This window comes from Podarcis bocagei, assembly GCF_964188305.1.
Source record: "Podarcis bocagei genome assembly, chromosome: 7".
Classification (NCBI taxonomy): Eukaryota; Metazoa; Chordata; class Lepidosauria; order Squamata; family Lacertidae; genus Podarcis; species Podarcis bocagei.
The window spans coordinates 17,867,708-17,888,621 of record NC_138132.1 but is presented as its reverse complement, the minus strand read 5'-3'; the positions used below and the strand labels follow the sequence as shown (position 1 = coordinate 17,888,621).

Here is a 20,914-nt window from a genome sequence, read left to right as displayed (position 1 = left end):
TTTTGTTTTTTGTTATCAGTCATTTGTAGTTTCTTTTTCTATTCCTTTTGCTTTTTTTACACGTTCCTTTTGAATAGTTTGTAAGGATGCAAATAAAATTATAATAAAAAAAGGTAAGGAATGAGTAAGATGGGCACCTTTTATGAATCAAGCAGAAAGGGATTATCTATGAATTGCATTATTTGCTTTGAGTCTTTGGCCTTCAAATTCTGTATGTGCACATGACTATTGTGATTCTTCTGTTTGTCTCACAGCTTGTGGTTTTAATAAAGAATATTTTTAACACAAGCACCCAGATTCCCAAGCCTAAAAGGCAAAGTCATTACAAAGACAGAAATGTTCCTTTGGATTTACATGCAGCTCTCCATTTCTGCACATTCAAGGCATGAACGACCGTGCATGCATGCATAGAGGGCAGTTGGTATCATGTCTCTGTTGGAAACTGGCCCCCTCGGGAAAGGCCGGCTCCTCTTCCCAGGCTCTCAGGGCCTGTTGCCGGTGACCTACCCTGGCTGGCATCCGGACAGACCAGGGAGGTCTTGAATAAGCGACACCTCCCTTTTGACACTCCCTTCCCCCTTGCATAGTAGCAGGAGGAAGAAAACAGTCTGAAAAGTAGTCTATTTCATTGCTACTTTTATTCCTGACTGTACACTGTACAAAAGCATGACTTCTCACTCAGAATCCCCCGAGCAACTGACTCACTCCTCCTGGACACAAACAACAGGAAGGTTTCATGTTACACTGAGAACACAACTCTGAGAATAGCTTGGAACTTCCTGTCCCACGCTTAGACCCATCATGTGATGTAAACATCGAGCTTGTTCGCAGCTGCTGAGTACTCATATCATAACAGTCTCATCCTCTACTGCATAAAGCAGACCTTCAGGTCTGGAAGGACGAATGCTTTGGAAGTAAACACTTTGGGAAGAAGGGCAAGATATAAATTGAATGGATAAACAAGCAAGAATACAAAGGATACAAAGTAAAGTGAGCTATAAATTGGATAAGCTCCAGTAGGTTACTTAACAAAACTCAGCTCCTAGTGCAAGTCCAACTTCACCAGCAGCTGGCTTGGTCATGATCACAGAATGGAAGACGGCTCTATGGGGAGCTGACTTCTGGCACCAGACCACTCTGTGTTACAAAGATGTCTGCAAACATGACAAGAAGGTTGCCAATATCAATACCACCATGGGGGAACCCCTTGCAGAATTATGTGTCCCCAATTCACTGCACAAAGCAGAAACAGGGAACCTCAGACAGAGGCATCTCTTTGGCACTCAGGGCTCTTTCTGAGCCACATTTCTCCCATCATGCTCTTTGCTTGCCTGCACAGGGAAGTAACGTGAGTGTATTTGAAAAGTAGCCTGCTTATCTGAAGGTACAATTAACCTTTGTTCGTTTCCCCTCTTTTTGCCTTGACGTTGAACTATGAATGTAACAGTCATCCAGGCAGGTTACTTCATCTCCTCTTGCTAATGCTGAAGGACTGATCTGTGAGCTGGAGACTTTCAGTGTGCAGGAACATCTCTCTAGAGATCTGACGTGGGGTAAGTAGATATGTTGCCTGGAAGAGGGGCTTATCCTGGTTGCCTTCACCTATGCTTAGCCTACTCATGTTAGAAAATGTCATCAGTGATCTCTGATCACTGAGAAGTTCTGCTGTGGCTCTGTGATCGGAGGAACCTCTCTCTTTCTCCCCCCCCCCTTTTGAGAGGACAATTAGGATAATGGGAGAGGTGAAATACCTCAGAAAAATAGCAGGAAAGATAAATTGGAATGTATGGGTATGGAAGGGATGGAGAGGGTGTTGACTGGGATGGGGAATGGGTTAGATAAGTATCCTAAGACACGAGACCAGAAATTAAGAACTAGATTTAACTCTTGGATAACGAAATAAGGATTTCAACTTTAAACGTTAAAGGACTGGGGTAGAGTATGAAAAGGAGGATAGAAACATTACTGAATAAAGATAAAGCAGATATAATATTTTTACATGAAACACATCATACAAAAGAGGGGGTTAATGAACTCAAACTGAGAGGTATAAATAATTATGAGAAAGCATATGGTACTTCAAAATCAAGAGGGGTAGCAACTATAATTTCAAAGAGATGTGGGTTTAGTATAGTAAAGATGAAGAAAGATCCTGAGGGAAGATACGTTATAATCCAGGGAACAGTGGCAGTGGAAGAATACACTATGATTAATATTTAAGCTCCTAATGAAAATCAGGTGGAATTTAAGTGTTTAAGGAAATGGAGGACATTCAAAAAAGCTATGTGATTATAGCAGGAGATTTCAATATGGTATTAGATAAGTAAAATCCTACCCCAGAGGAAAGATGTAATAACGCTACAGGATTAGCTAAAATTATGGAAAAGGGGTATGAAAGATGTTTGGAGAGTGATGGGGGGGGGACAAGAAGAAATTTTGTTTTAAAAAACTTAATACCTAAAATTAATGAATATGGAAATTGGAAGATAAACGTAGAAAGTAGAGATAGAGAGGTTATGGAACAACCAATTTCAGAAAAAGAAATAGAGGAATTATAGGTAAACTAAAAGGGGGGAAAGCCCCAGGAGCAGATGGAATGGGAACAAAATATTATAAGGTATTTAAAAATATATTGGTTCCTAAATTAAAAATATTAAATAATTCAGTAATAGAGAGTGAGAGGATCCCTCTATCATGGGAACAATCAATAATTATCTATATTTCAAAACCAGGAAAAGATATGAAGGACCCAGGATTGTCCCATGATTTCCCTAATAAATTAAGATGCTAAAATATTGACCACAATAATGGCAAAAAGGATGAATAATTTTATGTAAAAATATATAAATAAAACCAATATGGCTTTGTAGCAAGAAGACAGATGTCCAGTTTAATAGGAAGAGTGCTGAATAAAATAGATATAATAAGAAATAAATTGAAAGCTGGTATAGTAGCACTGGGTATTTGTAAGGCATTTGACTGTGTAGAATAACCTGTGGTAAAATGATTACAGAAAGTTTAGGATTTGGAGAATTATTTAAAGGATTAATAAATCAATCATACTTGAGAAATAAGGCATATCTCGTAGTGAACAATGGTATAACGGAACAAATAACACTAGCCCAAGGTACAAGACAATTTTTGTATTTTATTTGTATTGATCATTGAAACTCTGGCCAATGTAATTTGAGAAGATAAAAATATAAAAGGAATAAGCAATAATGGAAAAGAGAAAATAAGTTTATTTGCACATGACACCTTGCTAACAATAAAAAATCCGTTGGGAAATATACAGGTAATAGACACACATTTGAAAAAAACCTGGGTTAAAGCTGACTGAAAGTCCAAAGGTAGCCTTGTTATCAATTTATGATGAGGTGGAAGGTTCACAGGCTATGAAGGACTTGCTCAAAAATTTATTGGTATAAAGAGGTGTGGGATATATAGTAGCTGTTAATGATAAGTTAACATGTGCTATTAAGCTAAGACGGGGAATATGTAGGAGAAATGATTTTGAGTAGTAGTACCTCGGGTTAAGAACTTTACCTCAGTCTCCAGTTTTCTCCATAAAAAGTCTTCTTTTCTGTCAACGGCTAAGGTCGAGTCAATGAAGGTGAGCGATGAGAGAAGAAGGGAGGGGGGAAGGAGAGCAGATATATGCCATTTGGTTATTCATCCTGAGCCAAACACCATTCACAGAAATGACTCCTGAGTGAATGGATGGCAATTTGTTTGGTTCCCTTTATGTCTTCCTCCTCTCCCATCCTACCCTTCTGTTTCAATTCCATTAACCTACTAAGTGGGGCACAAACAGGTACAAAGCAAAAGTAGTTCTGGGGTGGTTGCAGCATGAGACAATGGAGGTGTGTGGGGAGGGAGGGGGGGAAGCAGGTGTGTGCCTGTGATTGACACTGCAACCCTCAGCTCAGGCATATAATTTTTCTAGCCGAAGTGTTTATCAATCTGATATATCCTAATATACTTACAAAAGATATAGAAGTGAGGCATACAAAACCCACAAAGGTCTCTATCACTATCCACATATTTTTATCTGAATGCAGAGCTACAAAAGAGTGTCAACAGTTCATGAGAAGGATTCAGAGAGCTGTGGATATAGGGTGGTATATAATTTCAATAAATAAATAAAAATTATAATTATAAATGTATTTATTCAGCTACTGCTATATTGCAGGCAAACGATGTCAAAAGATGGAGGAGACCCAGTAAAGTATTGATGTTCTTTGTAAAAAAAATCATTTAAAAATTGTTTATACATCTCCAGTGTCAAAGACCAAGGTAAAGAGGTGTGTCTTAATTCACCAAAAGCCATATAATGATGGTGCAAGACTCACACCTGTCAGGAGGGAGTGCCACAGCTTTAGAGCAGTCCACGAGAATGCCATCTCCAAAGCCATTATCCATCAGGCTTTTGAAGGAGCTGGGAAAAACCAAGAGGGCAAAGCATATTACAGTTGCTAAGCAACAGGCAGGTAAAATTAGTAAGTGGTCCACCAAGGTGCTCAGCGGTTTTCAGAGGATCAAAATGGGGAATTATTTTGGGAGGAGGGACCTCTTATGAGAACGGGGTGGTGAAAGGCAGCACAGTTTGTTTGTTTTCTGTTTACCTTGCGTCCTGAGAACCTGAAACAGAGAAGTATTAAACGTACAGCCGGAGGACATCTTCGCCACAGCACAATCTGTGGTAGGCCTCTTGTCACATATGCAAATTTTAAGAACACCCAAACATAATTTGCAACCTATGTGGAATAATGTGCGTGTCTCCCTTCCCCAGGTTCGGCATCCCAGTTACGCTGAGCAGTCACAGATCTGACCATTCGCACCATGCAGGCCCTGCAGATTGGCGCCGTGGTTTGTGCTTTCGTCAGCCTTCTGCTGCTCCTCATTGCCCTGGGCTCAGACTACTGGCTGGAAAATGAAGTGAGCTACACTGGCCTCTGGAGAACTTGTGTTAATATTGGATTAGTTGAAACTTGCGGTTCATTTGGGATGGATGTGAGAGGTAAGCTTTTTGTCTTCTGCTCAGAGTACTAGTGGTGTAGTATTCAACCGTAACTTGGGGGGGGGGGCAGCTGACAGTTCCCCAACTCCCTGAAAATTCAGTGTGACTAGGGATAAGACATTCACTCCGTGCTTTTTTTTTGGGGGGGGAGGAATTAATGTTTTGATTCAAGTGCAGTGGGTTCAAGCACAAAATGGCTGTTGACATTTAACCTCCTTCTTCCTTTCTCTTCCTTCCTTCCTGAAAGATTACGTCCATGCTACACGAGCCTTCCTGTTCTTCGGGATGATTGCTGGAGCCATCTCTTGCATTGGTCTTTGTGGCACATTTTTTAGCGTGCAATTTGGCTCCATCTCCAAGGCCAAGACTGCGGCCATAGCCAGCATTGTTGCAGGTATTATGGGGGGTCATAAGCATCTGCTTCCAGTCAGTTCAAGCCCCTCAAGTCCCTGAACACAAAGCTGTAGACTGTGCCAAGCTGAAATGTCCACCCAATATGTTCTTACTTGAATCCAATGAAGTTGTACTCTGAGCAGACCCACTGAAATCAATAATGAAAGGTGCTATCCAATAGTCCTCTGTCCACCTCCAGGGTTTTGTGACCCACCTACCACATCTCCACTGGATATGTAGCGGGGGTGTGGGGAAGCAGGATGATCAGGCCCAATTCCTGGCTGGTGCTTCAGTCAGGTTTAGCTCAAGTCCAATGCTATGGCATGTGGGCGGTGAGACTGGTTCCAGATCCAATGGATGCTTGGCCAGTTCAGCCCTGCTTTCTCCTTGCCCTGGAAGCACATCCAATGGATATGTTTCAAAGGTGGAATCAGGGACTTCCTGCAGCCAATCAGAAGCCACGCTTTGGTTTCAGAACTTTTTGGAATTCAAAACGACTTCCGGAACGGATTCCTTTCGACTTCCAATATATGACTACTACTACTACTACTACTACTAAGTTATATATTTATAGGCTGCCCTTCTGACTGGGTTGCTACAGCCACTCTGGGTGGCTTCCAACAAATGACAACACTATAAGACATCAAAAATTATAAATAACTAAAATGTGAAAACAATTTTTTTAGAAAAAATTAGAAATAAAAAATAGTTTAAAACAACAATGCTTAAATACAATAAGTTCCACTTGGTCCCTGACTCCATCCCTGTAACCATCTGGCAACCAGGGCACATCTGTCAGCCACTGCATTTCACTAGCTGCAGCTTCAAGCAACTTTATATCTTAATGTATTTTTTCTTAATAGCTCTTTGCGTCATGATTGCCATGGCCACCTTCACAGGGTGTGCGGGAACACAGTTCAGTTATGGATGGTCTTTTGGCTTGGGCTGGGCCTCCTTTCCTCTCTTCCTTATAACTGGTGAGTGCATGTATGTGTCAAATGGGAAATGCTGAAAATGTGCGTCTTTATCTAGAGGTTTGCCTTCGCATGGAGTTGGTAGCTGTTTACTTCATTACAGAACAGTCTGGGGCTGAGCTACACATTTAGCATCATCACGTGGTCGCGCCCCTGGCAGTGTGCCACTTTGGCTGCGGATGGAGGCTCATATATTGATCAATTTCCTGGTGTGACATGCTGTGCACACAATTCCACTATCAGCAAAAGAGGAAGAGGGTGGAATGTGACACAATCCCCTGGGTGTGCTTCTTTACTGCAAGCATGGATTACTTCTGGGTTTTTAGGCCTTGAAAAGCATTCAGAAATGTCTTTCTCCCGTCTTACCAAAACTCTGAAGGAATCAGGTTTCCCCAGATTCAGCTCAAAGGGCAGGAAAAACATCTGAATTAAGCTTGATCTAAGTGTGTCAGTAGGATTTCTGGACTACGGAAATGCATTTGTGCCAAACTTCAGGAATTCACCAGCCTTATTCCTTACAAATGCTCCCAGAGGCTTTGGCTGAGTACAAATGATATTATATTCTAGAATGAATGGAGACAGACTATTTATTTCATTCACAGACAATCTGCATTTATTTTTTGATCCCGAAAAGAATTTCTTGATAAATGGGTTTATAACTAACTAATTAACTAACTAACTAACTAACTAACTAACTAGCTAAATCCCGCCCATCTGGCTGTGTTTCCCCAACCACTCTGGGCAGCTTCCAACAAAATATAGAAAATACAATAAAACACAACATTAAAAACTTCCCTAAACAGGGCTGCCTTCAGATATCTTCTAAAAGTCAGATAGTTTTTTATTTCCTTGACCTCTGATGGGAGGGCGTTCCACAGGGCTGGCGCCACAACCTACAAGTAAAAAAGCTCATTGCAGATAGGTTTTGCATTATCCCACAATGCATCTATTTAAATACTTATGGAAACAGATGGAGGCGTGCCTGGCAAGAAGAGTCCCTTGTAGAAGTCTCAAAATGAACAATGTATTCTGTGGGAGAGAACTGGGCCTGTTAGAATGGCAGGGCTTTGAGGATCAGGGCATCATCCCCCTGATGAGAAGGGAAGGTAATGCTGGGATCAGTGATCTGGATATCTCAGATAGTGTTTTATTGCATGGACAGGCAGAGTCCCCAGATCCCGAGTGATCCTCCCCGTCATGTGGAATAACGACTCAAGACAATGTGCTATGGGATTAAATTGGCCACAACTTTATTAAATTTCAAATGTGGGTAGGCCTTGGCTCAGGCATTGGGCGTTCTCCCTCCCCAGTCCCCAGCCGGGGACTTAGGAGCTTCAGGGTTATCCAGTGTGGGGGGGGGGATGGGCCGGCTCTGGAGAACATATGTTCAAGCAGAGATAACCGCCCCCGTTACTACGCCGCCGTAGGGGAGAGCAATGACGACCTTTCGGCATACGGTCAAAGCCTCCCTTCAGAAACCCCTTTAATGGGGAACCCTGGTATCGCCGCCGCAAAGAGGAAGATGGACTAAAAGATTCCGCCCAAGGCCTGATACCGCCAAAGTTGTGACGTTTTGCTACGGGAAAGGCGAAACCTGCCAATGCAAGGAAATTCCTTTCTGGTCCTTTAACAGCGACCTTAGCGTAGCAGTGCCCGCATACCTGTGAAGAAAAGTTAACCTGCAAAAGAAGACATTAACTGAGGGTGGGTAGGGTGGGAGAAGCTCTGGAGCCAAGTAAGGATTCCCAGGTAAGATCCTCCCTCTATTATGTGTGCAGGTAATCCCTCCCCAACTGGCCTGGTCTCCTTGGCAACACTTCCCCCAGGTGGGATTGGACAACTGACTGAGGTAGGCGGAGACCTCCAGGTATCCCACCTGAGGGAAGGCAAAGCCAAGCCTATGCTGATGGGGCCACTCCAGATCTAGGGCTGCACGTGTCCACGCACGGGGCGCCCCCCATTTTAAGCGAGGAGCGGTCATTCTCTGCTGACTATGCCCTCACCAGCCCTTTTTCTCTCCTGATAGGTGGGCTGGCTTTCCGTGTGAATCCTGCTGCAACAGAATGAGGAAAAGAGTGTGCTACAATTTCAGATGAGCTATGTTGATGTCACAAACACAGTCTACACTGGAAGAAGTTGGACCTGGAGGAAATGACTATACTTTCATGATGAAGATGACACATTATACAATAGCAATGGCATTAAGGAATGGCAAATTCACAGCACATTGCAATCCGTTAACTGAATACTGAACCAGCCAACTTAGTGCGCTCCAAATGCTGTTGTGTTACAAATTAGGGCTGCCAAAACTTCTAAACCAAAGAAGAGGACATAAAAAAATCATGATAAATAAATAATGATAATAATAAGGGGGACAGTGGGCTTTGTGAAACTGCCGAGAAGTTAAAGTGCTGGGCTGGGGGCTCTGTAAAACTTTTTAGCTGTGGGGAGCGTGTTTGCCGCTCCTGGCAGCTGAGCAGTTAAAGGAGCCCCCCGCCTGGTACTGGTTTGCCCACAGGCGTGGGGAGCTCTGGGGCTGGCACAGCTGGGGATTGGGAGCTCTCCCATGCCCCAGTTGAACCACGCAAAGGAGCCCTGATGCTCCTCCCGCTCTGAGGCATGTTGCTTGCGCTTGCAGGGCATAGCTGTTCATGCTCCTGGAAGGCAGTTCCTGAGCACAAGTGTGCTTTGTATAAAACCAAAAAACCCTGGACATTTTGGCAATAAAAAAAAAATCCCCCCGGACAGCGTTTTCACCCTTTAAATACCAGATATGTCCTGGAAAAACTGGACGTATGGCAACCCTAGTTGCAACTCCCATCAACCTTGTCCATTGGCCTTTGACCATGCTAGCTGGGGCAGAATGGAGCTGGAGTTCACCAACATCTGGAGAGCAACAGATAGGCTACTCCCAATTCAGAAAGAAACCCTTTTTGGTCCCCTAAAAACATTTCTTTTTAGAGGTTATATAGAGTACAGTATTGGCTAAACACATGCTAGTATTATGAATTAAGAATGATGCTAAGCAATATTATTGGTGATGGTGTTTCCTGCTTGGCAAGGGGTTGGACTCGATGGCCCTTGTGGTCTCTTCCAAATCTATGATTCTATGATTCTATTATTCATTCAGTGGCTGGGTTAAAAGTAAGGAATGAGAAAGACAGGCATCTTGTATGAATCAAGTAGAATGAAATTATCTATGGATGACATTGTTTGTTTTGAGTTTTGGCCTTCAAATTCTAAATATTGTCTATGTGCAAATGACTATTGTGATTCCTCTGTTTGTCTCATAGTTTGTGGTTTTAATAAAGAATATTTTTAAGTGAAGCACACAGATTCCCAAGCCTAAAAGGAAACCTCATTACAAAGACAGAAATATGCTTTTGGATTTACAGGCAACCTTCCATTTACACATGTTCAAGGCATACATGACTGTGCATGCATGCATCACCGCGAACCCAGAAGTGGCATGGAAAGGGGGGAAACGGCCGTAAAAGAGCATGGAAATGACAAAAATGGTGCAAAAACGGTGTCTCACAATCCCAGGAGCCTTTTGCACTGAGGTTTGATGCCTGCAGAGAGTTTGAGTTTGAGAAAGGAGATTTGGAGGGAGCAATTTTGATGGAGATTGGTTGAGTTTTGGGTTACCAAAAGGGTTTTTCAAGGGTTTCCTGAGGTTTAGAGAGTGCTTGCATACTTTCTCAATTGTTTTCTGCACCTGCAAACATCCCTGCAAAGACATCAGATGCAGCACAACTATTATCTACATTTCTCACATGTTCCTGCATTTTTCTCTGTTGTTTATTTCCAATATCAAAATTCCCTTCCAAACCCTTTATCGTTATCACAGTCACTGTTATGTGACTTTCAATCATGTTTAGAAATCCATAAATATGTTGACATGCGACAGGAATTTTGTTGTGTTTGTTGTCAGTCATTTTAAGCACTGTACTCCCTCGAAGGGTTCAATCTTCATACCAAGCTCTTATCTCTAAAGTTCTGGGCTGTCTTCCAACTTTCCTTTGTTTAATGAAATTCAGAATAATTTTTTGAGTCTCTTAATGAGCAGATGTTTCCCGAGTCCAATTAAAGATGTTCCATAGACAGCAATGCCATTGAATATATTCCACAATTAATAATTGTTTGATTCCTCTAAAATCCAAGCTTGCTCTCCCTGAGCCCTAGGGAAAGCTCGCCAAGACCAAAGATTCACCTTCACTTTAATAATTGATATACAGTGGTACCTCGCAAAACGAATGCCTCGCATTACAAAAAACTCGCTAGAAGAAAGGGTTTTTTGTTTTTTGAGCTGCTTCGCGAGACGATTTTCCCTATGGGCTTGCTTCGCAAGACGGAAACGTCTTGCAAGTTTGTTTCCTTTTTCTTAACACCGTTAATACAGCTGCGACTTGAGTTCGAGGAGCAACTCATAGAACGCGGTGTGGTAGCCTTTTTTGAGGTTTTTAAAGACTTTGGTATTTTTGAAGCTTTTCCAAAACTTTCCCGACACCGTGCTTCGCAAGACGAAAAAAATCGCAAGGCGACAAAACTCGCGGAATGAATTAATTTCATCTTGCGAGGCACCACTGTACGATGAAAATCCATACAAGCAGATGCAGTTTTTGTGTGAGATATACCCCAGCTGTAATCCATCAGCTAACTGCACCACAGTTTGGCATTTTATCTAGTTTTCACCAGTTCTAATTAGAGCCCTCTACAGATGACTGCGCCATGAAGCATCAAATTCTCAAGTTTTTATACAGTTCCTCCTGCATTCCATTTGATTAATTTGATATTTCTTAATGAGGCTTGCCAAATCGTGAAATAGCAAGTATAGAAAGGAAACAGCCACTCACCTCACATAAACCATAGAAAACGAAGAAAGTCCTTCTCAGTTCAAAGCTTGGCACTCAGTGACTGAATTACTTAGCAGGTCTTTTTTTGTCTCCTTCTTCCAGAACACGCCTGTTTGTAAGTTCAGATTTGATTAATTTTTAAAGAACAGGGATGCTCATGGCGATGGCGATGGCGAGTTTCCAATTTTTGCAGTGCTCAACACCCAGGGTCCCTGCCCCCACCTTCTGTAGCGAGTGGCAGTTATCAGATGATCCGTGGGTGACGGCCAGTCCCCCCCACCCGGGGGGAGGGCAGGGATAATTACTCCCATATTACCCCTGAATTCCTGCATGACTGGAGTGCAGTGCCATGGAAAGCAGCCAAAGGCCATGGCGATCAGACCAGAAGTCGGGAGGGCAATCCTTTGGGAAGAAGGGTGAGATATAAATTGAACAAATAAACGAACAAGAACCGTTGCAAAGTAAAGTGAGCTACAAATTGCATAAGCTTCAGTATGTCCCCTAACAAAACACAACTCCTAGGGTACAAGTCCAACTTCGCCAGAGAGTGGAAAGATGGGGATTGAGACAGCCAAGTTAGCCCTAGGGGTGGGGATTTGATTCAGTCTGCATTTGAATCACACTTTCTGTAACAATATGCAAACCAAAACAACTTTCAAAATCCACACTTCTCTTTTCACAAAGGACTTATTTATAGACTGGTGGATTTTCCATATGAGAACTGGTGCCTTATGGGAGATTGGGATGGGGTGGTCTCCCCAACACAGGATAAGACTTCAGAGAAGTTAATCTTTGTTGCTCTGCCCACTTTTTGCCTTGCTGTTGGCAGTTGGCTTCTTGATCATTTCTGGAACACAGTGGCAATCCAGTTGAGTTGCACCATTTCCTCTTGCTAATGCTGAAGGCCTTTTGCAAGTTGTTTGTGTGCTGTAACCTTTGAATACAGAGCAAAGGAGAAGTAGAGAGAAGGACTGAGCTGTGAACTGGAGGCTTTTGGTGTGCAGAAACATCTCTCTGGAGATCTGACGTGCGGTAAGCAAATATGTTGCCTGGAAGAGGGGCTTATACTGGTTGCCTTCACCTATGCTTAGCCTACTCTTGTTAGGAAATGCCATCAGTGATCTCTCCTCTTGAAGGGAGGCAGACTCAGAAAAGGCCAGTGGATGGTCTGAAGGAGCAGCAATGGTCTGAAGGAGCAGCAGCAGGACCTGGAAGCTCAGCAATCCCAGCAAAGGATATAATAAGAAGAAATAAACTGAAAGTTGGTATAGTAGCACTGGATATTTGTAAGGCATTTGACTATGTAGAATGGTTGGCATTAAAAATGATTATAGAAGGCTTAGGATTTGGAAAACGATTTAAGGGATTAATAAATCAATTATATTTGAGGAACAAGGCATATGTCATTGTGAACAATGGTATAACAGAATGAACACTAGTTCGAGCTACAAGACAAGGGTGCCCCCTTTCCCCTATTTTATTTGTATTGATCATTGAAACTCTGAACATTGAAACTCTGGCCAATGTAATTTGAGAAATTAGAAATATATAAGGCATAAGCAATAATGGAAAAGAGAAAATAAGTTTATTTGCACATGATGCCTTGCTAACAATCAAAAACCCACTGGAAAATATGCAGGTAATAGAGAAACATTCGGGGGGAAAAATGGGTTAAAGCTGTCTGAAATTCCAGAGGTAGCATTGTTATCAATTTATGATGAGGTGGAAGGTTTGCAGGCTATGAAGGGCTTGCTCACAAATTTATTGACAGTTGTATGAGTTTTTATAGCTAGGAAGTGGAAGGGGCAAGGTGAATATAAAATAGAAGAATGGTATAAAGAGGTGTGGGGTATAGCTACTAATGATAAATTAACATGTGCTATTAAGGTAAAATGGGGAATATGTAGGAGAAATGATTTTAAGGAGATATGGAAAGTATTTGTGGAATTTGTACTGTTCAAACGGAAAGGGGTCAAACCATCACAAGAGGTTTTTAAATTTTGGGAGGCTGGATAGTTACAATGGGAGCTGGCAAACAACCTTGTCTAACTGCTCTGGCTGAGTCTATTGGCCCTGACAACTGGCCTTCTCAGTCTACTCTGACTTGAAGCTTGAAGTTCTTAATTTAAACTCAGCAGAGGCACCTGTCCATCTTAGTCCCCAGTTTTCTCCACAAAAAGTCTTGTTTTCTGTCAAAGGCTGAGGTCGAATCAATGAAGGTGAACGATGATAGAAGAAGGGAGGGAGGGAAGGAGAGCAGATATATGTCATTCAGTTATTTGTCCTGAGCCAAACACCATTCACAGAAATGACTCCTGAGTGAATGGATGGCAATTTGTTTGGTTCTCTTCATGTCTTCCTCCTCTCCCACCCAACCCTTCTGTTTCAATTCCATTAACTTACTAACTGGGGCACAAGTAGGCACAAAGCAGAAGTAGTTCTGGGGCGGTTGCAGCTTGAGGAAATGGAGTTGTGTGGGGAGGGTGGGGAGAGCAGTTGTTTGCCCGCAATTGACACTGCTAGCCACCATTCTTCAGCTCAGGCATATAATTTTTCTAGCCAAAGTGTCCATCAATCTGATAGATCTTAAAAGATATAGAAGTGAGGCATACAAACCCCACAAAGATCTCTATCACTATCCACATATCTGAATGCAGAGCTATAAAAGAGTGTCAACAGTTCATAAGAAGGATTCAGAGACCTGCAGATGTATGGCGGCATAAATCATATTTCTCCGTGTATAAGACAATGCTTTTTGCTAAAAAAAAAAAAAGGCAAAAATTGGGTGTTCGCTTATACATGGAGAATGAATGCAGGGGGAGAATGAATGTGTGTGATTAATGGTAGCAGCAAGAAGGAGATTGGCAGAGGCAACTGGGCAGGTGATTGGCGGCTGTGGCAAGTGAGTGGGTGTGCTGCTGGTGGCGGTGAACGGGCAGACAATTGGCGAATACGGCGAGGTGTGCACGCGGCAATGGCTGTGGCAAGCAATCGGCAGTGGCAGGCACGTGGGTGAGCGATTGGCGGAAGTAACTTCCCCCACCCCCCCAAAGAAGCTAAACAACTGAATTTCTTAATTTTGGGTTAAAAAAATAGGGGTTTTCTTATACAAGGGGGTGTCTTATAAATGGAAAAATACAGTATTTTCAATAACTAAAAATAATTATAATTATAATCCAGTGCACAAATGTATTTATTTAGCTACTGCTATATCACAGGCAAACGGTGTCAAGTGGTGGAGGAGACCCAGTAAAGTACTGACGTACAGCACTTTGTAAAAAAAAAATTAAAAATCGTTTTGACATCTCCAGTGTCAAAGAGGGGGGGGGGGTAAAGAGGTGTTTCTTTAGCATTCACCAAAAGCTATATAATGATGGTGCAAGACTCACACCTGTGAGGAGGGAGTGCCACAGCTTTAGGGCCATCTCCGAAGCCATTATCCATCAAGCTTTTGAAGGAGGTGGAAAAAACCAAGATGGCAAAGCATATCACATTTGCTACAAATAATTAGTTCTGACCAGCATTTTCTGCTGCAGATGTTCTTTTGACGGGTTATCAGCACTTTATATTCTTTTTTAAGGCATGTACAGAGAGATAGGCTTGTTGCCTGACTGAGTTAACAGATGTCAGGGCGGCTTTGTAGGTGCTAAGCAACAGGCAGGTAAAATTAGTAAGTGGTCCACCAAGGCGCTCAGCAGTTTTCAGAGGATCAAGGTGGGAATTATTTTGGGAGGAAGGACCACTTATGAGAACGGGGTGGTGAAAGGCAGCACAGTTTGTATTTTGTTTATCTTGCGCCCTGAGAACTTGGAACAGAGAATTAGTAAACATACAGCCTGAGGACATCTTCACCACAGCACAATCTGCAGTAGGCCTCTTGGCAGATATGTAAATTTTAAGCACACCCAAACATAAACTGCAACTTATCGGGTTCGTGTCTCCACTCCTCCACATGCAGCTGCTGGGTGACCTTGGGCCAGTCACACTTCTTTGAAGTCTCTCAGCCCCGCTCACCTCACAGAGTGTTTGTTGTGGGGGAGGAAGGGAAAGGAGAATGTTAGCCGCTTTGAGACTCCTGAAGGGGAGTGAAAGGCGGGATATCAAATCCAAACTCTTCTTCTTCTTCTCTTCTTATCTCCCTTCCCCAGGTTCGGCATCGCAGTTACGCTGAGCAGTCACAGATCTGACCATTCGCAGAATGCAGGCCCTGCAGATCAGTGCTGTGGTTGGTGCTTTCATCAGCCTTCTGCTGCTCCTCATTGCCCTGGGCTCAGACTACTGGCTAGCAAATGCCTCGGGCCACATTGGCCTCTGGAAAGCTTGTGCTAAAGTTCTGGCAACTTATACTTGTGGTTCATTTGGGATGGATGTGAAAGGTAAGTTTTTTGTCTTCTGCTCAGAGTACTAGTTGTAGTATTCAACAGTAACTTGTGCGCGCGGGGGGGGGGGGGGCAGCTGAAAGTTCCTCAACTCCCTGAAAATCCAGTGTGACTAGGGATAACACATTCACTCCATGCTTTTTTTGGGGGGGGGGAGGAATTAATGTTTTGATTAAAGTGAAGTGGGTTCCAGGACAAAATGGCTGTTGTGGGAATTTAACCTCCTTCTCTTCCTTCCTTCCTGAAAGATTTCATCCATGTTACCCGAGCCTTCATGTTCTTTGGGATGATCGCTGGAGCCGTCTCTTGCATTGGTCTTTGTGGCACCTTTTTTAGCGTGCAATTTGGCTCCATCTCCAAGGCCAAGACCGCAGCCATAGCCAGCATTGTTGCAGGTATGATGGATCCTGTGAAGTTATAATCTGAGCAGACCCGCTTAAATCAATGATGGAAGGACCTATCCAATAGTCCTCTCTCCACCTCCAGGGTTTTGTGAGTGGTGGAGCCACTCCAATGGATATGTAGCTAGGAAGGGGAGGGCAGCAGGATGATCAGGCCCAATTCTTGGCTGGTGCTTCAGTCAGGTTGAGCTCTGTGGGCGGTGAGACTGGTTCTAGATCCAATGGATGCTTGGCCAGCTCAGCCCTGCTTTCTCTTTGCCCTGGAAGCACATCCAATGGATATGTTGCAAGGGCGGAAGTAGGAGCTCCCTGCAGCCAATCAGAAGCCATGCTTTGGTTTCAGAACTTTTTGGAATTCAAACGAGTTCTGGAATGGATTCCTTTCGACTTCCAAGATACAACTGTATAGTCTACTTCTTCTCCTTCTCCTTCTCCTTCTCCTTCTCCTTCTTCTTCTACTACTACTACAGTGGTATCTCAGGTTACATATGCTTCAGGTTACAGACTCCGCTAACCCAGAAATATTACCTCGAGTAAAGACCTTTGCTTCAGGATGAGAACAGAAATTGTGCAGCAGCGGCGCGGCAGCAGCAGCAGGAAGCCCCATTAGCTAAAGTGGTACCTCAAGTTAAGAACAGTTTCAGGTTAAGTACGGACCTCCGGAACAAATTAAGTACTTAACCTGAGGTACCACTGTACTACTACTACCAAGTTATATATTTATAGGCTGCCCATCTGACAGGGTTGCTACAGCCACTCTGGGTGGCTTCCAACAAATGACAACACGGTAAGGCAACAAACATTATAAATAACTAAAATGTGAAAACAATTTAAAAAACCTCAATTATAAATAAAAAATAGTTTAAAACAACAACTCTTAAATACAATCAGTTCCACTTGATCCTTTGTCCCTATCCCCATAGCCATCTGGCAACCAGGGCACATCTGTCAGCCACTGCATTTCACTAGCTGCAGCTTCAGGGTCAGCCTGGAATATTTAATGTACAAGCAACTTTATATCTTAATGTAGTTTTCCTTAATAGCTCTTTGCGTCATGATTGCCATGGCCGTCTACACAGGGGAGACAAGAGGAAATGCCTATTATGGATGGTCTTTGGGCTTGGGCTGGGCCTCCTTTCCTCTCTTCCTTATAACTGGTGAGTATGTGTCAAGTGGGAAATGCTGGAAATGTGCATCTTTATATAAAGGTTTGCCTTTGCATGGAGTTGGTAGCTGTTTATTTCATTACAGAACAGTCTGGGGCTGAGCTGCACATTTAGTATCATCACGTGGTCGTGCCCCTGGCAGTGTGCCACTTTGGCTGCGGATGGAGGCTCATATATTGATCAATTTCCTGGTGTGACATGCTGTGCACACAATTCCACTATCAGCAAGAGAGGAAGAGGGTGGAATTTGAACCAGTCCCCTGGGTGTGCAACTTTACTTCAAGCATGGATTACATCTGTGTTTTTTGGCCTTGAAAAGCATTCAGAAATGCCATTCTCCCTTCATATTGTTATTAGCCGCTTTGAGCCCGGCTTCGGCTGGGGAGGGCGGGATATAAGTAAAAAAATTTTATTGTTATTATTATTATACCAACACTCTGATGGAATCAGGTTTCCCCAGATTCAGCTCGAAGGGCAGGAAAAACATCTAAAACAATTTTGGCTTACGTGTTTCGGCAGGATTTCCGGACTACGGAAATGCATTTGTGCCAAACTTCAGCAATTTGTAATTCACTAGCCTTATTCCTTACAAACGCTCCCAGAGACTTTGGCTGAGTAAAAATGATATTATATTCTAGAATGAATGCAGACAGACTACCTATTTCATTCACAGACAATTTTCATCTATTTTTTGATCCCGAAAAACACTTCTCGATAAGTGGCTTATTTTTATTTTTCTTATTTGTTATTATTTTATTATAATTATTGTTAATACCCTGCCACTCTGGACGGCTTCCAACAAAATATTAAAAATACAATAAAACACCAGGCATTAAAAACTTCCCTAAACAGGACTGCCTTCAGATGTCTTCTAAAAGTCAGATAGTTTTTTATTTCTTTGACCTCTGACGGGAGGGCATTCCACAGGGCGGGCACCACAACCAAGTAAAAAAGCTCATCGCAGATAGGTTCTGCATTATCCCACAATGCATCTATTTAAATACTTATGAAAACAGATGTAGGCATGCCTGGCAAGAAGAGTCCCTTTTAGAAGTCTCAAAATGAACCATGTATTCTCTGGGAGAGAACTGGGCCTGTTAGAATGGCAGGGCTTTGAGGATCAGGGCATGATTCCCCTGAAGAGAAAGGAAGGTAATGCTGGGATCAGTGATCTGGATATCTCAGATAGTGTTTTATTTTCCGCTGGCTATGCCCTCACCGGCCCTTTTTCTCTCCTGATAGGTGGGCTGGCTTTCCGCCTGAATGCTGCTGCAACAGAATGAGGAAAAGAGTGTGCTACAATTTCAGATGAGCTATGTTGATGTCACAAACACAGTCTACACTGGAACAAGTTGGACCTGGAGGAAATGACTATATTTTCATGATGAAGATGACACATTATACACTAGAAATGGAGTTAAGGAATGACAAATTCACAGCACATTGCAATCCGTTAACTGAATACTGAACCAGCCAACTTAGTGCGCTCCAAATGTTGCTGTGTTACAAATTAGGGCTGCCAAATCTTCTAAACCAAAGGAAAGGACATTAAAAAAAAATCATCATAAATAAATAATGATAATAATAAGGGGGACAGTGGGCTTTGTGAAACTGCTCAGCTGAGCAGTTAAAGTGCTGGGCTGGGGACTCTGTAAAACTGTCTGGCTGTGGGGAGCGCGGTTGCCACTCCTTGCAGCTGAGCAGTTAAAGGAGTCCCCAGCCCGGCACTGGTTTGCCTGCGAGCAGGGGGAGCACTGGGGCTGGCTCAGCTGGGGATTGGGAGCTCTGCCGTGCCCCAGTTGAACCACGCAAAGGAGCCCTGATGCTCCTCCCGCTCTGAGGCATGTTGCTTGCGCTTGCAGGGCACAGCTGTTTGTGCTCCTGGAAGGCAGTTCCCGAGCACACGTGTGCTTTGTCTAAAACCAGATATGTCCTGGAAAAACTGGACCTATGGCAACCCTAGTTACAACTCCCATCATCCTTGTCCGTTGGCCTTTGACCATGTTAGCTGGGGCAGAACGGAGCTGGAGTTCACCAACATCTGGAGAGCAAACAGATAGGCTACTCCCAATTCAGAAGGAAACCCTTAAAAATATTTCTTTCTAGAGGTTACAAAATATTTACAGTATAGTATTGGCTGAACACATGCTAGTACAGTGGTACCTCTGGATGTGAACGGGATCCGTTCCAGAGCCCCGTTCGCATCCAGAAGTGAATGCAACTCACGTCTGCGCGTGCGTGAGTCACGATTTGCCGCTTCTGCGCATGTGCGTGACATCATTCTGTCTGTGCATGCGCAAGCTGCAAAACCCAGAAGTAACGCGCAAGCCGAAAATACTTATCCTGAAGCTACTTCAACCCGAGGTATGTCTGTATTACAAATTAAGAATGATGCTAAGCAATATTATTATTCATTCAGTGGCTGGGTTAAAGTAAGGAATGAGAAAGACAGGCATCTTGTATGATCAAGCAGAATGAAATTATCTATGGATGGCATTGTTTGCTTTGAGTTTTGGCCTTCAAATTCTAAATATTGTGTATGTGCAAATGACTATTGTGATTCCTCTGTTTGCCTCACAGCTTTTGATTTTAATAAAGAATATTTTTAACGCAAGCACACAGATTTCCAAGCCTAAAAGGAAACCTCATTACAAAGACAGAAATATGCTTTTGGATTTACAGACAACCTTCCATTTACACATGTTCAAGGCATACATGACTGTGCATGCACGCATCACTGCGAACCCAGAAGTGGCACAGAAGGGGGGGCACAGCCCTAAAACGGTGCAAAAACGTGGTCTTGCAATCCCAGGAGCCTTTTACACTGAAGTTTGAGGCCTGCAGAGAGTTCAAGTTCAAGAAAGGAGATTTGGAGGGAGCAATTGTGGTGGAGTTTGGTGGAGTTTTTGGGTTACCAAAAGGGTTTTTCAAGGGTTTCCTGAGGTTTAGAGAGTGCTTGCATTCTTTTTCAATGGTTTTCTGCACCTGCAAACATCTCTGCAAAGACAACTGATGTTGAGAGCACGCCAGACACTCCTGTCTTCCACTGCCTCCCGCAGTTTGATCAAACTCATGCTGGTAGCTTCGAGAACACTGTCTAACCATCTTGTCCTCTGTCGTCCCCTTCTCCTTGTGCCCTCCATCTTTCCCAACATCAGGGTCTTTTCCAGGGAGTCTTCTCTTCTCATTAGGTGGCCAAAGTATTGGAGCCTCAGCTTCACGATCTGTCCTTCCAGTGAGCACTCACGGCTGATTTCCTTAAGAATGGAGAGGTTTGATCTTCTTGCAGTCCATGAGACTCTCAAGAGTCTCCTCCAGCACCATAATTCAAAAGCATCAATTCTTTGGCGATCAGCCTTCTTTATGGTCCAGCTCTCATTTCCATACATCACTACTGGAAAAACCATTATCTACATTACTCACATGCAAATTCTTCCTGAGTTCATTTCTAGCATTTTAATCAGACCTGAATGTGACAGAAGGTTCAGCTAGATGACCTATTTATTCATCCTGATATGCTTGCAAAAGAGATTAGCTTAAAATTATTATTACTATGTCCAGTCTTTATTGAGCATCCATTCATCCAGCCTTGATCTTAATTTGTTTGTGGGGTGTTTCTATGCTTTTGGTCATTGGTTCTTCACCTCCCACGTGTCAGTGCATTTTCCTCCATTCATAACAACAAAAGTCAAGGTTGTATCCAACTAAACTGACCGATTGAAACT

At 43.1% G+C, this 20,914-nt stretch overlaps 1 protein-coding gene across 3 annotated transcripts; it reads left to right on the top strand.

Annotated features, from left to right (window-relative positions):
* Window positions 1–651: 651 nt before the first annotated feature.
* Window positions 652–19,799, top strand: LOC308590165 (protein NKG7-like). 3 transcript variants are annotated; one of them, XM_081199930.1, is made up of 6 exons: window positions 652–985; window positions 1,448–1,553; window positions 15,392–15,619; window positions 15,871–16,017; window positions 17,067–17,180; window positions 18,432–19,799. In XM_081199930.1, exons 3-6 carry the CDS (start codon window positions 15,442–15,444, stop codon window positions 18,470–18,472), a joined length of 480 nt encoding a protein of 159 aa, XP_081056056.1. In that variant the 5' UTR covers window positions 652–985; window positions 1,448–1,553; window positions 15,392–15,441; the 3' UTR covers window positions 18,473–19,799. The 3 variants fall into 3 exon arrangements, with proteins under 3 accessions (XP_081056056.1, XP_081056055.1, XP_081056054.1); XM_081199929.1 differs by lacking the exons at window positions 15,392–15,619; window positions 15,871–16,017; window positions 17,067–17,180 and adding exons at window positions 4,793–5,020; window positions 5,268–5,414; window positions 6,277–6,390 and having other exon boundaries at window positions 861–985; XM_081199928.1 differs by lacking the exons at window positions 15,392–15,619; window positions 15,871–16,017; window positions 17,067–17,180; window positions 18,432–19,799 and adding exons at window positions 4,793–5,020; window positions 5,268–5,414; window positions 6,277–6,390; window positions 8,414–8,897 and having other exon boundaries at window positions 865–985.
* Window positions 19,800–20,914: the final 1,115 nt, after the last annotated feature.

What these genes read in the sequence shown, in the direction of transcription:
- LOC308590165 (XM_081199930.1), top strand. Translation starts at nt 15,442, where the DNA reads ATGCAGGCCCTGCAGATCAGTGCTGTGGTTGGTGCTTTCATCAGCCTT. An exon ending in CATAGCCAGCATTGTTGCAG is followed by an intron (nt 16,018 to 17,066) that starts GTATGATGGATC and finishes TTTCCTTAATAG; the next exon opens with CTCTTTGCGTCATGATTGCC. An exon ending in TCCTCTCTTCCTTATAACTG is followed by an intron (nt 17,181 to 18,431) that starts GTGAGTATGTGT and finishes CTCTCCTGATAG; the next exon opens with GTGGGCTGGCTTTCCGCCTG.